Source organism: Dipodomys merriami, unplaced genomic scaffold, assembly GCF_024711535.1.
Source record: "Dipodomys merriami isolate MVZ:Mamm:240054 unplaced genomic scaffold, mDipMer1.0.p SCAF_3, whole genome shotgun sequence".
Lineage (NCBI taxonomy): Eukaryota > Metazoa > Chordata > Mammalia > Rodentia > Heteromyidae > Dipodomys > Dipodomys merriami.
Window position 1 is genome coordinate 5,692,092 of NW_027204492.1, and position 19,473 is coordinate 5,711,564.

A 19,473-nucleotide genomic window follows, 5' to 3' on the forward strand; every position below is an offset into this window, starting at 1 on the left:
TTAACAAAAAGGATTTTTTTAGTTTTTTGGAACGTTCTGAGATAAAACCTCTCAAATATCCTTTAAAAAAGTTCCAGGAAAACATACTGAGTAAGAGATGCTCAATTTAAATCCTGGCTCCTGCTGAGCAATCATGACTAGCACCTGGTAATGGCTTTTTAAGAATTAGGGGTCAAAATAACAGGACTTATCAGAGGCATCCAAATTTCATAAGGGAATCATGACATTTATGATCATTTAACAGGTAGTGGCTCAATAGGCATCACACCAGTATACTGAGTCCACAAGACACTATACTACAAACCACTAGGAGTTCAATGTCTTTGAATGAGCCACGGTGAGTGTCAAGTTGGCTGCCACCCATTTGCTGTTCCTGTGCACTGGTGAAAACTGTGAAACTACCTACTGTTGAACTGTGTTCAGCTAGACAAAACCAACAGCAGAAAACCAATCAAGTGTTGGCGTGAAAACCCTGAACATCTGAAAACATAAGGCATTTTTCTGAAAGACAAAAAAGAAAATGATAAAAAGCACATTCATGTAGGAGACTTCCTTGAATTATTCCAGATTCTAACAACGGATGAACTATGAAAATGTTATGTCTCAATCTTTATGTACTCTTTTCAAAGTTATAGGCTGTGCTAATCTTTCCTGAAGTGACCATAACAGCCAATTCCCATACTCTAAATTCTATTACTGAGAGGTAGACATCACAAGTTCACAAGTTCCTTGAACTTAAGGAATTTCTGATCCTTCTGCCTCCCCTTCCCAAGCAATTGGGATTGGTGTGCACAACCATGTCTAGTAATACTCTGTTTAATACAGTTTCAGTTTAGTGGCATCCTATGGACTGACATTTTCTTAGAATACAGAGAATTTTCAAATGTGTTCACTTGCCTTTTAATGCATTTGTAACCTCATATTTGCTTTGCATGACAAATATCATCCCCCACATATAAATCATTTTTGTCATTATAGAAATTCAAAACCGGGAGTAAACGTGTCAGACTAAGTTTTTGTGTTTTCATAAGTGCAACTTTTTAATAAAAATTTACATCTAGATAAACAATCTTCAGATTTTTGAAACTTTAATAAGATTTTAAAAACATCATGACTTTGAACTGAAAAACATACACATTTGCACACAAATATTGTAATATGAATCAACTCCAACTCCATTTGAAAACATGTGAATCAAATTACAGTTTTAGAAGTTAGTAATTCACATTTAAGCAAGTTAGCGCCTTGCTGAATCCAGCCTTTGTAAAAAAAGAGACTTAGTGCATATTGTAATGGTACACTGTAGTTTTGTACCACATTGTTGGTTTTTTCACTTTATTATTAAACAAAATTAAGTTCTCGAAAGTTGGTAGATAATGTTGGTAGATTAACGGCTAACTTCCTATATGTGAAATTTCCAATGGTAACAGTTACATTTTGTAACAGAATGCAACTCAGAGATTTCTTCTTTTCCTATCTTAAAATTTAAAAAGCAATCATTGTAAGGATTGCATCAACATCAATTTAGCAGAGGAAGATCAAACTTTATTAAAACTGCTTGCATACAAAATATATTGCACTATAACCAAACAAATGTCAACATAAAATCCAATCTGTTGTCGCTAGTATGTACAGAGAATATTGCCCAAGAGCAGTTACATTACAAGGTCATTCTACCTTGGTTAATTATCTACAGTATTTTAAAACCAAACAGCTTACAGATGATGCTGTGTGCAAGGTACCAATTTCTGTTTTCAAATACTATACATTCCCAGAATAAATAACTAGAAATCAACATTAATGTTTGGCAATACTTTTTAAATGACTTTTTAATATTTGTGAAATCATGTGCAGTTTGTTGCCTTTTTATATGCTTATTTGTATGCAAGGAAAAGTAACTGTAAAATGAAAATGAAAAAAAAAACTCACAAAATACCGAACTTCAGTTTGTACGGCTCTGTACAGATTCGGTGGTACCCCTACATGGAGTTATTTTTTAAGAAAAATATAACATCTTAGGAGTGAAGGTCTTTCACATATTTTTCCTCAGTAATTTTTTTTCATTAAAAAAAAAGCTCAAAACCAAAATCAAAATCACATCAAAACTAAAAAATAGGGGAAAAAAAGTATTACTGTTAATTGAGCCTAGTATGCTTTTCAATTCTGCGTATACATTAGACTTTATATTTAAAAGTTAACAAAACATTTAACCTGCTTCCAATGTTTCTTAGACAAAGTACCTGTACTTCACAGGGTTATTATGTATACATGAAAACAACTTTCCTATCTCCCCAAAATAAGCTTGATTTTAAACTAGGAAAAACTTCACAAAATTTGGGGAGGACAAAATAAAAAAGGTTCTAAGTTAAAATTGGTCATCAGGCCAAAGAGCAGGCATATCCCACTAACTTTCAACCAGGAAGATTTGTTCCTAGCTGAAGACATGTTAGCCTCTCTCAAATGAAAAGAGTTATTTCTTCTCCTGTCTATACAGAAAAATTTCACATCCCTTTCAGTAACACTATTTGTCAAACTTCAGTGCAACAAAACATAAACAGAAAAACAAGTCCTATTCTTTACTGCCTAACCTGATGTTTATGTAAGGAAAAAAATATGGAGAGCATGCATTCTATAAAGTTCTAATGTTCGACAGGGTTTGCTACATCTTTAACATTTAGTGTTTCCAACTTATCTTCCCTGAACTCTGCATCCAAATATAATATTCCTACCTGCCAAGATATAAAAAAGGCACAGATCATACAACTTTTTTTTTGCTAATGAAAATGACAAATGTCACATCACACACATTTCAGGGTCCACTAAAATAATGGAAAAGTGGACCAAAACATAAACTGACACAGGACATGAAATGACACGCATTTCATGGAGACTTCTATATGAGATTGAAAAACAGAAGTCTAGTATGATTCCTATAAATGCTATTTTTTTGAGAAAAACTAAAACATCCTGATGAGTTATTACCCAATGCAGGAAAAATGGTCCAAATGAATAAAGGACATCACTGCTCAGTACTTTGAAAAGTATAATTAAAATCCTGCCCTGAAGTACTAAGTATACTTAAAAGCAATGCTTTAATTTCATCATTTTGTGCAAGTTTGAGAGATTGTTGCTTATGGCCAATATCAAAAAATAACTTCTTAGCAGAATTTGTGTTCATTTCATGCCCTGTGCCATCTTGCCTACTATTTGTCTTTGGCCTAACAAAGTTTTCTAATATGGAATAAGAATTACGGAAATGGTATAGGAAATATAACTTCAGAATTATGCAGTTTAGGGTACTCCATTCACTAGTGGTTGCTGACCATCCACACTGTCGGGCTTGTCCTTCTTCTGGTTTCGATCTTTACCCGGGCGCAGCCGATTACCTTCACTGGAGGCATTCTGTAAATGTTTTAATATGGATACTCATTATTGCATTCAAATCTGATCACACTGGATCTTACATGTAAATGGTAAATGGCCTGAGAAAAATACAAGCTTCTATTGTATCCTTTGCATAAAAAAGGAGAAATGGAATTGAGAATAGAATGGAGGAAATTGAGGTAACATAGGCTCTGTATTTGGTTTACAAATTTAAGACTTTTTGAACTGAAACACACTGGTCATCTTACTGCATGCAAAGTTAGAGAAAACCTGGCAATCCTACAGTGTCTTTTAAGCAGAATATGAGTGAAAAATAAACAGTTAAAATGAATTATTTTCATAGGTAACTATAGGCTTTATCTATAGCATGTATATACATGTCTGTAGATATTTACATATATGCAATACATACTTACACATACTTGTATCTGTAACACTATCTCAGCTAACACTATTCTTTAAAAACAGTGATTTATTCATTTTTTAAAACTATCTCTAGTTACAAGAGGAGACACACAAAATATTTTGGTTTTTCCTGGATGAAGACTCAAACTCATCTATAAGTTTGCCTTCATTTTACACCTTCATATTTATTATAGGCATAACTAATTTTGCATTCTAGTAGCTTGTACTTCAATGAGGTATTTAAGATGAGCCTATAACTTAAAAGCCTGGAGAAAAGATGGCATGGCAAAATTGGCAGGCAAAAATTTGTAGATGAGCTAGAACCCTAAGAAAGCCTAAGGATTATTGTAACTTAAACGAAGAATATTCTAAGTGTTACGTAACATATTTTAAGCACCTATGGTCACACTATTAACAGAATTCTGTAAGGAAGATATTGACTAAGAGTGTAATAATTAAAAATATGGATTTGCTTCAGGTATGCTTCAAAATCTTGCTGTCAAGGATTCAGCAGTATGTTAATTTCTATGTTCATATTTTCAAGATAAACATAGTATTTTCTTTCACTATTCTAACTGAAATATCATTGTGGTCATTCTGCCAAATTCCTGGTATTATGTCACTGAGATTTCAAAACTGGTACAGAAATACTTTATTTGTTTTACGTGATACACATTGCCAATATTTTCATTTTGGTCTAACTCCTTTTCATCCCTTAAGATACTGCCAAAAGTTAATACTGAGAGCTGCTATAAATTTTGAAGAATATTCTATAACTTATCTTTTGTCTTAAAAAAATCTTTCTCTCATTAATATCAGGGCTACTTCCACTGAGCCACCTTCCCAGCCCTTGTTTTTTTTTTTTTTTGGGGGGGGGGGGTCCGGTCGTGGGGCCTGAATCAGGGCTACTTCCAAACCAAGCCCCATTCAGAAAGGATCTCTTAGCTACTCTGGTTAAAGAATTAAGAGCTAAAAGTTACCAAGGAAGTAGAAGAGAACATGGGTAGAGGTTAGCAGAGAATTAGACACCAGGGTTTGAATATCACTCCACCATATGCTAGCTATGAGTGTGTGGGCAAATGACTGCAGCTTCAGTCTATTCACCTATAACATGGAAATTAAATTACTTAAGTGGGCTGCCATAAGATTAGGTGAGATAAAATATACACGATGCACTTAGTAAAGTTGCCTGGATGTGCTCACAGAGCAATTTTAAATTACTTAACAATGAGTTCAGCACTGTCAAAAGCCACTTGAGAAGGGATCCTCAGAGCACACTCTGTCTGTAATAAACAGCTGACTGACTGGGTATGGAGACCAGTTGAACATCCCAAGCTTGTGAGTATTTGTTGTAAGTGAGAGACATAACTACTTTTCCATTCTCCTATCACTACAATTCGAAGTAGAAAGGACCTAGAGGACTTTCTCAAGTCTCTTAAGTATATTTCAGAATATTCTTTTCTTGGGGGAATTAATTGCAGCCGAACAATGTGGTATTTCAATTATAGTATGGCCACTGAAATCTTTATAAATACTACATATTCTCTAGAGAAATCTAATAATTGTATTCTTATCCCAAAGGGCCACAATGACCCACAACTGTGATGCTGAAGGAAAAACATTTTGTCTATGTCAAATTTACCAACATGCTTAAAAATAAACTCATAAATCTCAAGTTGCCATGTTAAAGCAATTTAGATATAAGAAAGCACATTAAGTTTTACCTGAAGGGATCCATCAGCTGTTCTTCCTTTAGCCTCTCTTGGATTACGGGGACGATTATCAGTTCGGGAGTGATCGTCGTTGCCTACATATTTTTAAAATGTTCAACAATTAGGCTTAATGGAAATTCCGTATTCTTACATCTACCAGGTTGATCAAGCATAGAAACTAAAATGTAATCAGTAGCCTACTGATTCCAGTATTACATTATAGTTTGTATCCATCATTCTATCAAGAAATGGAAAAATATTCAGTCAGTCTAGATTAACAATCAGATACTGATTAGAATCCTCAAAAAAGATGAACTAGTGACCAATCTTTAGTTACATTCTATATAAACCACAAGAAAGCTAATAATGTTACTACATAAATCAAAGGCTAATTCCTTCCAACGTCAATCAGCAGAAAACAGGATTAACACATAATTCCGTTGCCAGGCATTTCTTTCATGGGACTTCATACAGTTGTAAAAAATCGCCTTAATTTTTCAATAATGAAAATCATTATACCTTTGAAGCCTCCTCCTCGTCCTCTTCCTCCTTGTCCTCTTCCTCCCCCTCCACGCCGCCGTCCGTCTCCTCTGCGCAGGAAGCTCTCCCTCTCTTCCTCTGTTGGAGCTAATGACCAATCACTGAGTTCGTCTCTGTGGTCAGATTCTGTTTCAGAAGCATTTGATGCTTCAGAATTAGTTCCTATCGAGAGTTAAAAGTTATATACCATTGTCTGACTTAAAAAAAAAGGTTAACAGAAGCTTCCAGAGACGAAGTTTCAGGGGTAATCCAATACTCTTCCCATTATGAAGCCCATCAGAAACTACTATGTTCTATTTAGTAAAACAAGTAATTTCAAGTTCAAAGTGAAGGGTTTTGTAATATTTGAGACTATTCTGGTCATAAACACTTTTTTATAAAGGGTATGTTATGAGCTACCTAAATTCAAACCTGAATGTGCCACATCTTTGAACAGCTGTGTTCTTTTAAATATCTGTGCTCTCTGGAGAAAAAGTTGTCTACAAGAATTAAATGCAAACTTTTGATACACAAAACTTCTATAAAGAGAGCTTTTTAACAAGATTTCACCCGGGGTTGGAAGGGAATGTACTCATTTTGATCACTTGTGAACAGGTGGCAAGAAGGCCACCATGGCATCTGCCTGAGGGAAGGGTCTCTATCAAATTATCCCCAGTGAAGGGGAATACACTTGACTGATGCATGGTTCACAACCTTCCCTCCCACTCCCAGTGGAATAATTCATAATTTAATAAAAGACTGCTACAAAAACTCATTATGCCTGAATGGATTAAAGACATAGGGGATGGGAGTGGAGGAAAAGAACTCCACAGTAAGGTGGAACTTTCTTGGTAAAAGAACAGAATTTTTGGGAGAGGGGTTAGGGGTTAGGTTCAAGGTTGGCCTTAGCAGCATGTGTCTTTCCCCACTCCAGTATATCAACTCTACTACCTCTCTCTCTTCCTCTGTTGGAGCTAATGACCAATTATAGCTTCACCATTATAGCTTCATTCCTGTGGATCTTGAAGGCTTTTCCATCTTAAAGAGTTCCTTTTTGAAATGCAAATATTTGTGAGATGGATTATACCTTATACCATCATCATTAGCAAGTTACATAGTAGATACACAGTTGAGCAAAAAGACAGTAGGCACTGGTAGTTGGGACTGGGTTCACTGAAAGGTATTGTGGGAGAAGAAGCATGGACAGAAGAGCTGGGAAGGCAAAGAAAAACTTTGCCTACTTCTAGACTGTGCCTAGGGCTGACTCTGGCCATGCCTTTAAAAATGTAGACCCCTGATTAATACAGTCCATCCAGCAAGTATGACCAGCACTTGTCTGACAAAAAAAAATGAGCCACAGTACACAGATGCAAAATTCTGGCTATACAGTAATAAAATCAGGGGAGGTCTTAGGTCAACAATACACCAGGGTTTACACAGATGTATCTCCAAATCAGATCATGGATAGAACTCACAACTTCCCTGAAAACTGTGTGTGCCATTATCAGGTTTTTACACTGTATGTTTCTTGAATCACAGTATGACCCATTGGCAGTTGGAAACCATGTTGTGAGAAATTGTTATCATGGAGGTTTAATGAGTATCAGAGATTAGCAGCTATTGAATCTAGGAACACATAAAAGTTACTGAGTAAAATGCTTAGTTTGTACCTGAAGTATATCCAGGACCGCGTCTGCCGTGCCCCCTATTTCTGTAAGGTCTACTACCTCGACCCATTCCTTGACCATCATCAGTCACATAGCCTTTTTCCTTATCTGTACGATTTGGTGGTGGTCTAGAACTAGCTCCAATCTGTCGCAACTGCTCATCAATTTGTAATCTCTCCAAACGCAACTGGTCTACTTCCTATTTAAAATATACAAGATAACAGTAAAAATAATTTGACATTTTACTTAGTATCTTTCTCCTTTTTATCAGATAAAAAAGTATACTGGAAATATTTCAATTTCAGCTCTAAATTTACAGTAAACACTGTTAACAGCATTATCAGGACATTGAATGGTCTCCTTAAAAAGAAAATTACTATAGATACTAGTTATTATTGTCCAAAATTAAAGATATGCTAGTTTGGGGATTTCTTAGTGACAGGATACTCAATAAAACAATACTAAAATGTATAAATACAGATAAATGACATTTAAGGTTTAATCAACTGTCAAAAAATCACATATTGCAAATTATCTTAATAGAAATGGATCTGCCAGCGAATATCTTAATTCACCAAGTACTGAGACTGGGCCATCTTTGATGTGATTGTATGATTAAGGAAAAGTATTTTCCACAAATTGAATATATTCTTTATATGAAGAGGAATAACAACTACTTAGAAGCTAATCAAAATAACTATGTCTTGCATCATAACTTGGAAACCTTTCAAAATCTAAAACTTGGCTAACACAAGTATATTCACTTAAACAAAAGATACTCCAGGTTCTACTAATAGACCCTTCCTTATACAGAGTGCTTCCAATAAACTAGGTTCTGTAAAATCCAGATGACATATTTTTATAACTCGTCTTTCCAATCTATCCATAAACATCTCATTTTCTAGCTACAGAGAAACAGATCTGTAACTATAGTTAGTTGATGTCCCAGACAGAGACCATCTAAATGAAAAGTTACTGGAGAAGACCCTTAAAACTTAGGTTTCTAAAATTTTGGAACATATCATAGCATCTGGAAAACAATAGATTAATACTTCATGGAATGGGTATAAAGGTTTTGTAAAACAGAACGGAATACTTCTACTAGGGCAAAGTAACCATCTTTTGGTTAGAGATGCAAGGGAAGATCTAGTGATGGAAAGAATGTCAATAAAACAGCTGGTGATAGCCAAATAAAATATTCAACAGCGAAGAAGAAAGCAAAAGATCTAAGAGAACAAGAGATGTGACACAATGTAACCTTAACTGCTAAGGTCTCTGTAATTACTTAAGCTAAGAGTATAAAGAAAAATGCTTGCAACATATTACACATGAAACACACTGGCAAATAAAAATAAATCAAATATCATATCCATGCAAACTTTGCTGGATGAAACCTTGCCACTTTTAATTAACTTAACACTATGAAGTATAAATGAGTTAGCCAACTATTACAATTTTTTCTTCCTTTCACACTTATTTACATATAATTAGAATAATTTATCTTTATTTAAGCCAGCAAAAGAATAAAAATGTTATATAAACCAAACAAAGTCAGATTGCTGTTTATAGTACTCAGTAACAGCTACACTGCAGTTTTAATAGATATAAATACAAAGAAGCAAATAACAAAAATTAAACAGCAAGATTCTATTTTATTAAAATTTATAGGACGTTTTGGCCAAAGGAAATTTCAAAAAGACTCTAGTCTATAAAGTGACTTGCCTAAGGTCACATACCTAGTGATAGAAGTATTACTGCAGTTTATTATTGCAATCTAGATTGTACTCTTTCCACATCTTACAACCTCCTTGTTCTTACATCCCAGCTTGCAAGCTACAGGAGGCAAAATCATACAAGCACTCACTGACAAAAACAATTTTTTTTTGAATCACAGAGTATAGAAAAAATATGAAGGGCAAACACTGAATCAGAATACTTCATGGAATGCTAAGAGTGCCCTGCTAAGTGATATAAAAGGGACAACAAAGGCAAGTGTTATGAACACAAAATTTAGCCTACACATAAAGTCTACAAAAGCTAGAAATAATCAAGGGGGCTACGTACAGGATTAACCAAACTGAATGTAAGTATTTAATGATGAGTTAGTGGAAACATAGGAATTTATTGAGAATTTACTAGTCCTCAAATTTATAAGGAAAAAGTTTTGTTTTCAGGAGGGATATAAGCTGAATAAACTATTTTTTCTATGACCATTTACAGGATTATGCATTGTTATGCACTGACTATAATGAACAATAATTAATGAAAATTCAGTTTTTATATTTTAGCGCAAATGAATTAGAAAGTCATGTTCTCACCTTTAAGTAGTTCAGATGATAATCCAAAAGGACAGTAGCATTAGCGATGCTGTCTTTTGTTCCCACAAAAACAAATGGTACCATGCCCTGAAAAAGAAAATTGCAACAATGAGCCCAAAAATATTTGTGATGATTAATTTGACAAAACAAATAATGATTAAATCCCTAGTACAGTCTAGTGAACAATAGGTGTACAAATGTTTCTTGAAAATATAAGGACAAAAACAAGTAGTTGGTATATTCTAATATGAGTAAGGAGAGGTCAAAACAACACAAATAATTTTTTTGGTGCCAGTCCTGGATGTGAATTAGGGGACTATGTGCTGTTCCTTGGCTTTATCTGCTGTATTCTACCACTTGAGCCACTGTTCCATTTCCAGTTTTTTAAGTGGTCATTTAGAGATTTAGAGTCTAATGAACTTTCCTGCTGGCTTTGAACCACAATCCACAGATTTCAGCCAATTGAGTAGTTAGGATTATAGGCATAAGCCACTAAGGTGCCCAGCTAATCACACTCCAGTTTAAAGAGTACCATTAAATGTCAAAATCACAAAAAATATTAAAGTCATACATGATTTACCATGAGATGCATAAACAAAATGAATACTTGAAAATATTCCAATGCATTTACTCCAAGTTTTACCTAAATCAGAATCTTTAGAAAAATAATACAAAACAACATATGGGGGATAGAAAAGTTAATACAATATAAAAATTGCTCAACAAAAAATTTGTATGAATAAAAATGTAGTAGGTAATTTGCATGACAAAAGTTAGGTATTTCCATGAGCATAAAGTTTAGCCAGATTATACAAATTCTAATAACACATTCAATCTTTTCTAAAAAATGTTTTATCTTCTATGCATACCACTTTAGTATATTAAAGCACAGATTTTAAATGAGATAATGTACAAACCTGCACACTTTTAGCCCATCAGTATAAATGAAAGGAAAAAAAAATTTTTTTCACAAGCACTAGGGAAACCCAGCCACAGTTGGGCAAAGAGTAGGTAATTCTGACAGTTAAAATTGAGAATAGTCCACTATTTGCTACTGGAGAAATATGCATGGTTATTGATAATCACCAACTAATACAAGCTATTATGGTAGCGTTGATATGGATATATTACAACCATTAGGCAAAGTTAAAAAGAGTGAGGAGCCAAGAAACTGTCCCTTGAGCCAAGTATCTTTCTCACACAGATTATCCACTTGGTAGGTGTTGCTACCATCGGGCTGCTTTTGTTGCTTACAATTAATGGCTGGCACAAGCTTTGGTTTTTCCGTATACATGAACATAGGTGCAGATGGAGAAGGCAACTGATCAATTACATGAACAATTACAAAGTACTAAATACTGACCTTCATCTAGTAGGTGAGGCATTGCCTCCTATTATTAAGGACAATCTGAAGAATCAGGTGCCACTGAAAACCCATAGACTTCATATGGATTTTTTTTTCTGCACCAATACATAAAGTATCAAAATAATGAAGCCTATAAATAAAATCTTTTTTTATTGTGAAAATACTGTACAGAGGGGTTACAATTACATGGGCAAGATAGTGAGTACATTTCTTACCAAGTATTGTAGCCTCCTCCTTTGTTTACCCTTATAAATAAAATCTTATCTGAAAACACTATTTTGGCTATTGTGTTTCTTCCCCAACTAACTTTGTTATGAAGCTGTTAGCCCATATTTATTTCACGAAATATAATATGACAGAATGTTACACTTCTCCAAATAATCACCAAACTATGCTTTCAAAGCCAATGTTTCAAATTCAGCTAACCTGACTTTGCAGAAAATCATTTAAAGACATTTTCTCTTAGAGCATGTCTGAACTGGTGGAGTAATTTAAGCATCTTGTCAGAAGACCTGAATCAATTCCAATGAAGAAAGTCGAAAAGAGAATGTTGCTTTCAATTCATACACTAGAAAAGTGATTCCTTATTCTAGGATAAGAGCTGAGCTACCCAGCTCAGATTACCCAATTTATTTGCAGATAAAGTGCTCTGTAAAACAGCATTTTTGGTTTTAATCTCCCCTGAGTCATACATCTTTCTTATATAGTTTTCACAGACCAGGGAGAGGACCCTCTAATAAAAGTGTTATACTGAGGGTATGCAAAGTGGAGTAGTGAGAGGTAAGGGAAACTGGCAAATACACACTCAAAGTTTCACAAGGAGTAAGGTCAAAATGAAGAGGCAAATGAGGGAGAAAGAGTGCTCCAGGTAGAATGAACTCACAGTGAGATTTATCATGCATGTCTAGAAGAATCAGAATATGATAATGTTCCAAGATGCTTATTTGAAGTCTTTCTTAACACGGGGACTAAACATTGAAATATATAAACTTAATGTATTTTTCAAGGAATATTTTCCTGATTGCCAAGCCTTGAGTTCAGGTTTCTGGGATTCCCCTGCTACAACTGATGAAACCACTACCACCTAAAACAGTATAAGGAATGCAAGTGATGTCCTTAACTGTAACAAATGATACACAGCAGCCTGAACACAGGACTTTCTTTGTAGGGCTTCTAAACCCATTTCTAAATTGCTAGGTTAAATAGTGAAAACTAGTTTCTAAAAATGTTTTTTTTATTATGTGTACACTAATTATACAAAATAATGGAATTTTGACTAATTAATGTATCTAGCAGAAAGTATATTTTGACCTACAGTACCTACAAAATTTAAGAAAATGCAGCATAAAAAATATCTACCTTCAGCAGGAACAGGGAATCCATTATTCTAAAGATTTGTCACTGTGAACAAATTGAAAAGTATGGGCTGGGAAGGTGGCTCAGTGGTAGAGTGCTTGCCGCGTAAACATGAGGAAAAGTATTCATAACTTTGGTTTCTAAGATCTTATAAGCTGTCAATCAGATCTGTAAATAATATGAGTAGCCTACCAGTCTAATCAGAAAGAGACTCAAAATACCAACTGTTACATCTGAGTTGAAGAAATTTTAGTGTAATTCAAAGTTAAAAACAGTCTTACCCTCTGTACTTTTGTGCTATTAGGCTGAGAAAAATGGGCACTATTTTCCTTTAAATCTAAATGTTTTTTTTCTTCAGAGGAATTAGGTCCAACCCTTGAATTATTGGAAGGTAGGGAATTTGGTGGCATTATTTCCTGGATAAAAAAAAAAATCAAAGAACACAAAACAAGTTTTCAAAAGGACCAATTTTGGGCTGTAGCTATGTTAGCTTAAGCAGTACACAGTCTATGAAGTACAAAATACTAAGTTCAAACCCCAGCAATGTCCCTGACCCTCAAATAGAAAGCACCAATTTAACAACTCCATTATTTCATCAATTATTTCTAGTAAACATACCATTTAATACTTAAATAATGATATATAAACATATTACAAAACTCAACTCTTCCTCCATGATCATTATACACAGTATTGCATATAAACTACTGAATCTAAACATTATGCAATAAAAGCCAAGGGTTTAATTTCAAATAAAAACACCTTACACAAAAGACTAAACAATATATGAAAATTACATTTTGGAGGGACAGTAGCTTAAGAATAGTATTGCACAGAAGGTATACAAGTACTGCAAGGGTAGCTACAATAAAATATAATAGGAAGGTAAAAGTTCAGATTATAAAATTTTAGAATGAAAACATTGGGGAAAGTGATGTATATTAGTCAGAAAAAAATTTGAAGTACAGAGAATAAACATACATGTAACGTAATTCTCAAGGTAAAAGAACTAACAGTAGAAAACCAGAAAGCTTAACTTGTCTTCTAATTTTGTCTGTGTCAGCAACATTAACATTTGAAAAGTGCTTTTTAAACAAAACACGTTCACACACATTATTTCATTTAGTTGTCACTAATATTAGCAAGCTTATGACTGTCCATTTTAAGAGCATAGGTTAAAGTTACTAATTGAAAGTCATAGCATCAGAATAAATACAGTCTACTATTAAACCACAAACAGTATTAAGTTGTATCAGATACATAAGCACAAAGCTCTGGAAAAAAAGGTTTTCCATTAATCTCATGTGTATTTCTTTTTCTAAGGTAATATGTCAAATTAAACAATAGAAACTTTGATTAGACAAACTAGAAATATATGAACTATAACATACCTCTTCTTGAGGGACATTTTTCTCATTTTCAGCCTCAATCCTCACCCTCACAACTCCTGATTTGTCCACAATTTCCTGAATCAGTTTTCCATTTTTTCCTATTACTTTACCTAAGAAATGAATAATTCATGTTTGGTTTTAAAAAACATACCCTCAAACACCTCAATTACTCTAAACTATAAAACATACACGGATACATACACACACAGGGAACTGAATAAAATTCAAAACAAAAACCCTTGATTAGTATATGTGACCTGATTTGGTAAGGTTGAATTTTTAAGGCAGAAAAAGCTTATAGTGTATTAAGAGGGTATCCTTTGGCTCGCTGGTACTGTGGTATTTATCATGCTGAGAAGTTCTACAAAAGGAATTAAGGAGGACAGATAACAGTAAATATACCTGCACATTTGACAATTCCAACTCTTATCTATACTTGATTCAAATCTTATTTCTTTATGGTAAATATATTTAGAGCACATATGAAACAGATATTCAAAAGAAGCTTAAGCAGCTATACATTTATTTGAAAAGAATAAAAACTGGGCTAATTTGTCAACAGAATATTATTTCTGTGCATTAGTCACAAATTAGAGCAGAATAGATCGAGTAGTCAGAGTGTAAGATTAAGAAAGCATGCTTTAAGTCAAAATCACAATGAAAAACTTACATATAAAAAAGCACTCCAACAAACTTGGTTAAAACTTCAAAGATTTCAAGTACTACTACTAAACAGCACTTGATTCTTTCCTTAATTTATAAAGCCAAAACTTGCTACATTACCTCATGGAGGAATCCATGTCTCTCACAATCAGAGCACAGCTATTACACCCTGGATATGGGTAAGGGCACTTACTGGCTATTCAGCCGGACACTGGTGGTTCACACCTGTAATCCTACCTCTCAGGTGGCAGAGATCTGAGGATCACAGTTTGAAGCCAGCCTGAGCAGGAAACTATGAGATTCTCATCTTTAATAAACCATCAAAAAGCTGGAAGTAGAATTGTGGCTCGAGTGGTAGCATACTAGCCTTCTCCAAAAAAATTAAGGGCCAGCCGAGTGCCAGTGGTTCATGCCTGTAATCCTAGCTACTCAGGAGTCTGAGATCTAAGGATCATGGTTTGAAGCCAGCCAGGGCAGGAAAATCCATGAGACTCTCATCTCCAAATTACCCCAGAAGAACAGAAGTAGAGGTAGAGTTCTAGCCTTGAGTGCAAAAGCTCAAGTACTGCACCCAGTCCCTGAATTCAAGCCCCACACCCGATATACAGACACACAAAATCTAAGGGACAGCTCCCAGGCCATGAGTGTGACCACTAATACTGGCACACAAAAAAAAGGAACTGATGTTATCAAATCGGGACTCCTAGGACCTTGCCAATTATTTATGCTCTTCTTTAAATGAAAAGGAGAAATAGGTAAGATTAGTTATCTACACCTTCCCACAGTTTGTTTATAATTTATAAACATACTGATGAAAAGTAAGAAAAAAGTGAGATTTTAGTACATTTCTATTGAGATTGTAATTGACTATTCTGCATTAACTGTAGCTGACTGAACACTTAAACTCATTGTCAAAGGTGGTGAAGAGCAAGCAAATTTTTTTTTTTTGGTCAGTCATGGGGCCTGAACTCTGGGCCTGGGTGCTATACCTCAGGTCTTCAGCTCAAAGCTAGTGCTCTACCACTTGAGCCACAGCGCCATTTCTGGCTTTTTCTGCTTATGTGGTGCTCAAGAATCAAACCCAGGGCCTCATGCAAGCAAGGCAAGCACTCTATCACTGAGCCAACTTCCCAGCCCCAGAACAAGCAAATTTAAAGAAAGACAAATCAGTGTACATGTTAAAGAGATCAGTCATATTGTGAGACTTTAAGGAAACGTATGCAATACTGATTATGACATCTCCTAAAGACCTGCATAAAAAGGCTTTCTGAAAACCTCCAACCATCCCAGTGTTGCAGGATACTGTCTCAAAAGAATTCTTTTTTTTTAATTTAATTTTTTTATTGTGAAAATACTGTACAGAGGAGTTACAATTACATGGGCAAGATAATGAGTACATTTCTTATCAAGCATTGTAGCCTCCTTCTTTGTTTCCCCTTCCCATCCTCCCTCCCATGCCTCAAAAGAATTCTCTTATTTGGCTCCTCTTTTTCCAGTAAGACCAAAGGTGGAATCTAAATTTACCATTTAGTAACAATCCAATTCTACATCACAGGTATTTCTAAAACCCAAAGATCAACTTACTACAATCCTGCTCTACTAACATAGTTATTTTACTGAGTCTCTTACTAATGTCCAGAACTGTAAGAGGTACTTTATACACACAAAGCATGCCCCATATCCATCTCTCAGAGAGGTAGATACTATTATCACATTTATTTGAAAAATAGGGAAGATTCTACTCTGGGAGACTATTATCAATTGTCCAGAGTTGCACAGCTACCAAATAATGAAGTATGACTGAACTCCTATGCCCAAGCACTTCTGCCTACCATAATACCACCTTCAAAATAAACATTCATGGAACTGAAACCTAAATTTCCATCGATATGATAATTTTAAGACACTTTTGGCTATGTTTTCCTAAGAATGCCTCAATTTCTAAATTTACAGTAACATTCCTCATTCAACCTACATGTACGTGGTTAATAACTTATAAATAAGAAAATCTTATTTATAACCTCAAAACCTTAAGATAATTAATTCACCCTGTATGTGACTCTTTTATACAACTGGCATATAAGTCACTTAAATAATGTTAGTGATCTTCTTTAGTCACCTATAATATAGAAGTGAAGTATTAATTTCTCATAATTTCATTTGTACTTGTACTTTATATTCGAGTTATTTTCAGAGGAGAAATACCATGGGCTTAGAGCCAGGGTTTTTTGCTATGTAGCTCAGGCTGACCTTGAATTCCCCATCTACCTGTTTCAACCTCCTGAATGCTGGGATTACAAACAGGCACGCACCAGCATACAGTCATTACTAGTGCTTTTCACTGACATTAGAAGATATTCCTATCCTATGCTGACTAAAAAGCAAACCAAGTAGCTTTGAAATTATGCATATAAAATAAACAAGAAAGCCTTTTTTTCCATATTCAAGTTAGTCTCAACCTTATAAAATCCTATTTGGTCTCTTGATGTGGTTTTAATATAGTCTACTGAAGATTGCTGCAATGTTTGCGAGTATGGGTGAAGAATTTCTATATATCTTCAGATATTTGTGATGGTGGTCATGAAATATTACTCAAGTCAAATATTTGGACTTCTAGTTTGGAACTTATTAGATTTAAGAAGTCTATATTCAGATCTTTATCAGAGATAATTCACATGAATGCTATCATTTTGAGTCCATTTTAAAGATCAAGTCCCAAAATATTCCAAATTATGAGTAATCCTAATATTCATTTAAAATATTCATTTAAAGTAACAAAAAATTACATGGTGAGGAGGCTGGGCAAAATGTATTCTTCCAAGCATTAGTAACTATGAACCTGCAAAACAATCTCTTTTACACTTCCATTAAATTATTCTTCCAAGCATTAGTAACTATGAACCTGCAAAACAATCTCTTTTACACTTCCATTAAATTATGTTAAATGAAAGAAAATGAGATTTTATTAGCATAAAAATTTGTTTACCCTCATTTCTTTGTAATCTATGTCAATGGTCATTTCTGACTTACCTACTAAATTCCTTGGAACTTGTATTACATCTTCAGCAAATTCAAGAAAGCTTCTAGCCTTTTTTACTGCATCCTGATCCTAACAAGAAGAGAAATTTCAAGACTAAAGTTAAACTACTGATATTTTTGTGGGGAGAAACTATCTGGTAAAATATTTACCTCTCCATAAATATGAAATGTGCAGGTGTCTTCATCTAGATCAATAGCAGTGACTCCAGGTACTTTTCTAGCTTGCTGGATATTAGCACCATGAGTACCAATAGCTAGACCCATCAGATCTTCTCGAACGATAAACTGTTCATGAAACCTTGAGGCAAGCTGCCTTGAACTCTGAAGAGAAACATACATCTGATGACTATGCTTGATTAACTATTAAGACAACTGAATATAGGTCAGCCATGTAAATTATCTTGACCCCGTATATCAGGGGCCCATAAATTGATTTCAGTTGAAAACTAATTTTAGAAATGATCTCCCATAGCACAAGTACTTTCTAGGTTAGTGAAGGTCCATGCCATGATTCATTTCTGTTGATAGGAATAGAGCTATTGACAGTTTTCCAACTTGAAAACCTATTTGCAAGGCTGCCATAGTTAACCAATGGCATCAACAATGTAATAATTAATTAGAAGCACATCAAATGTTTCCAAATAAAAACCAGCTCACTGGGTCTGGCAGACTCAAATATTATTTAAGTAAAAAGGTAAAGGAATCCCCCTATGGAAATCATGACTTCTCTTCTCCCCAGACCTAATCAAAGAAACCATAAAAGTTGCTTGGTAGTTAAATGAATTGCTAACAGTACGTCAAAAACTAAAACTGACCTACAATGAGGTTAAGAGTCTGCTAGACCTTGTGATCTGGATCCACAAGTATGATGAACGCTTCAAAATATATTCAGTGTGACAAAACTAAATTCCATTGATATCCAAACTTGTGGATAATTGCTTTCTTTAAATAGTATATCAAAATTTAAAGTTTATTTCTAGCATGCCATTAATGAAAAACAAACATATTAGTGGCTCATGTTGAAAAATGGGTATTTCTTATAGGAATAAATGAATCTGTTTATTATTAGTAGTGAAAAATAGGCATGCATACTAGTTTCATTATTCAGCACAGCTAATTTGAAAGAAATGAATTCACCTAGTGTATGTAAACTAATTTTAAAAGTACACAATCCACTTAAAATATAGTAATAAGTATATACAATCTACCTAGGACTTTCCAAAAAAAGCATGTTTTTTTGAGTACTGGTTCATTAGCCTAGTTCATTCTTTTCATTGATAACTTACTGACAAATGGTAACAGAGCATTTAAGAAAAACTAGATGTTTAAGAAGATGCATATGAGTATACTTCCATGATACTCACAATTAAAGAGGCTACTCTGGATAAAAGTTATGGCAATATCACTGAAGAAACCACAAAATGGTGAACACAGGACAAGATGAAAAGACAAGCAACAATCAATCAAACAGAGCTACATGGCGATAAGAAAAACTTTTCTTTCCTACCAAGGGTTCAGAAACCACATGTCAAGGTGGAAGGTGGCAAAAAAATAGGGCTCTATGTGAATACAGCCTTGACCACCTTCTCTCAATCAATATGTACTTTGGCACTCCTTTATCTCCACTGCTATTTTCCCCCTAATGAAATGAAT

At 34.4% G+C, this 19,473-nt stretch overlaps 1 protein-coding gene across 4 annotated transcripts in view; it reads right to left on the reverse strand.

Annotated features, from left to right (window-relative positions):
- Positions 1-977: 977 nt before the first annotated feature.
- Positions 978-19,473, reverse strand: part of Fmr1 (fragile X messenger ribonucleoprotein 1) — a 41,692-nt gene continuing 23,196 nt past the window's right edge. The window contains exons 8-16 of one of the 4 annotated variants that reach the window (XM_070039615.1): positions 17,971-18,141; positions 17,812-17,890; positions 14,119-14,228; positions 13,009-13,143; positions 10,006-10,092; positions 7,691-7,886; positions 6,021-6,128; positions 5,514-5,596; positions 978-3,402 (exon numbers count right to left, since the gene is read on the reverse strand). In XM_070039615.1, the coding sequence (XP_069895716.1) occupies positions 3,292-3,402; positions 5,514-5,596; positions 6,021-6,128; positions 7,691-7,886; positions 10,006-10,092; positions 13,009-13,143; positions 14,119-14,228; positions 17,812-17,890; positions 17,971-18,141 (1,080 nt within the window). In that variant the 3' untranslated portion in view covers positions 978-3,291. The other 3 variants (XM_070039614.1, XM_070039613.1, XM_070039616.1) reach the window with 3 other exon arrangements.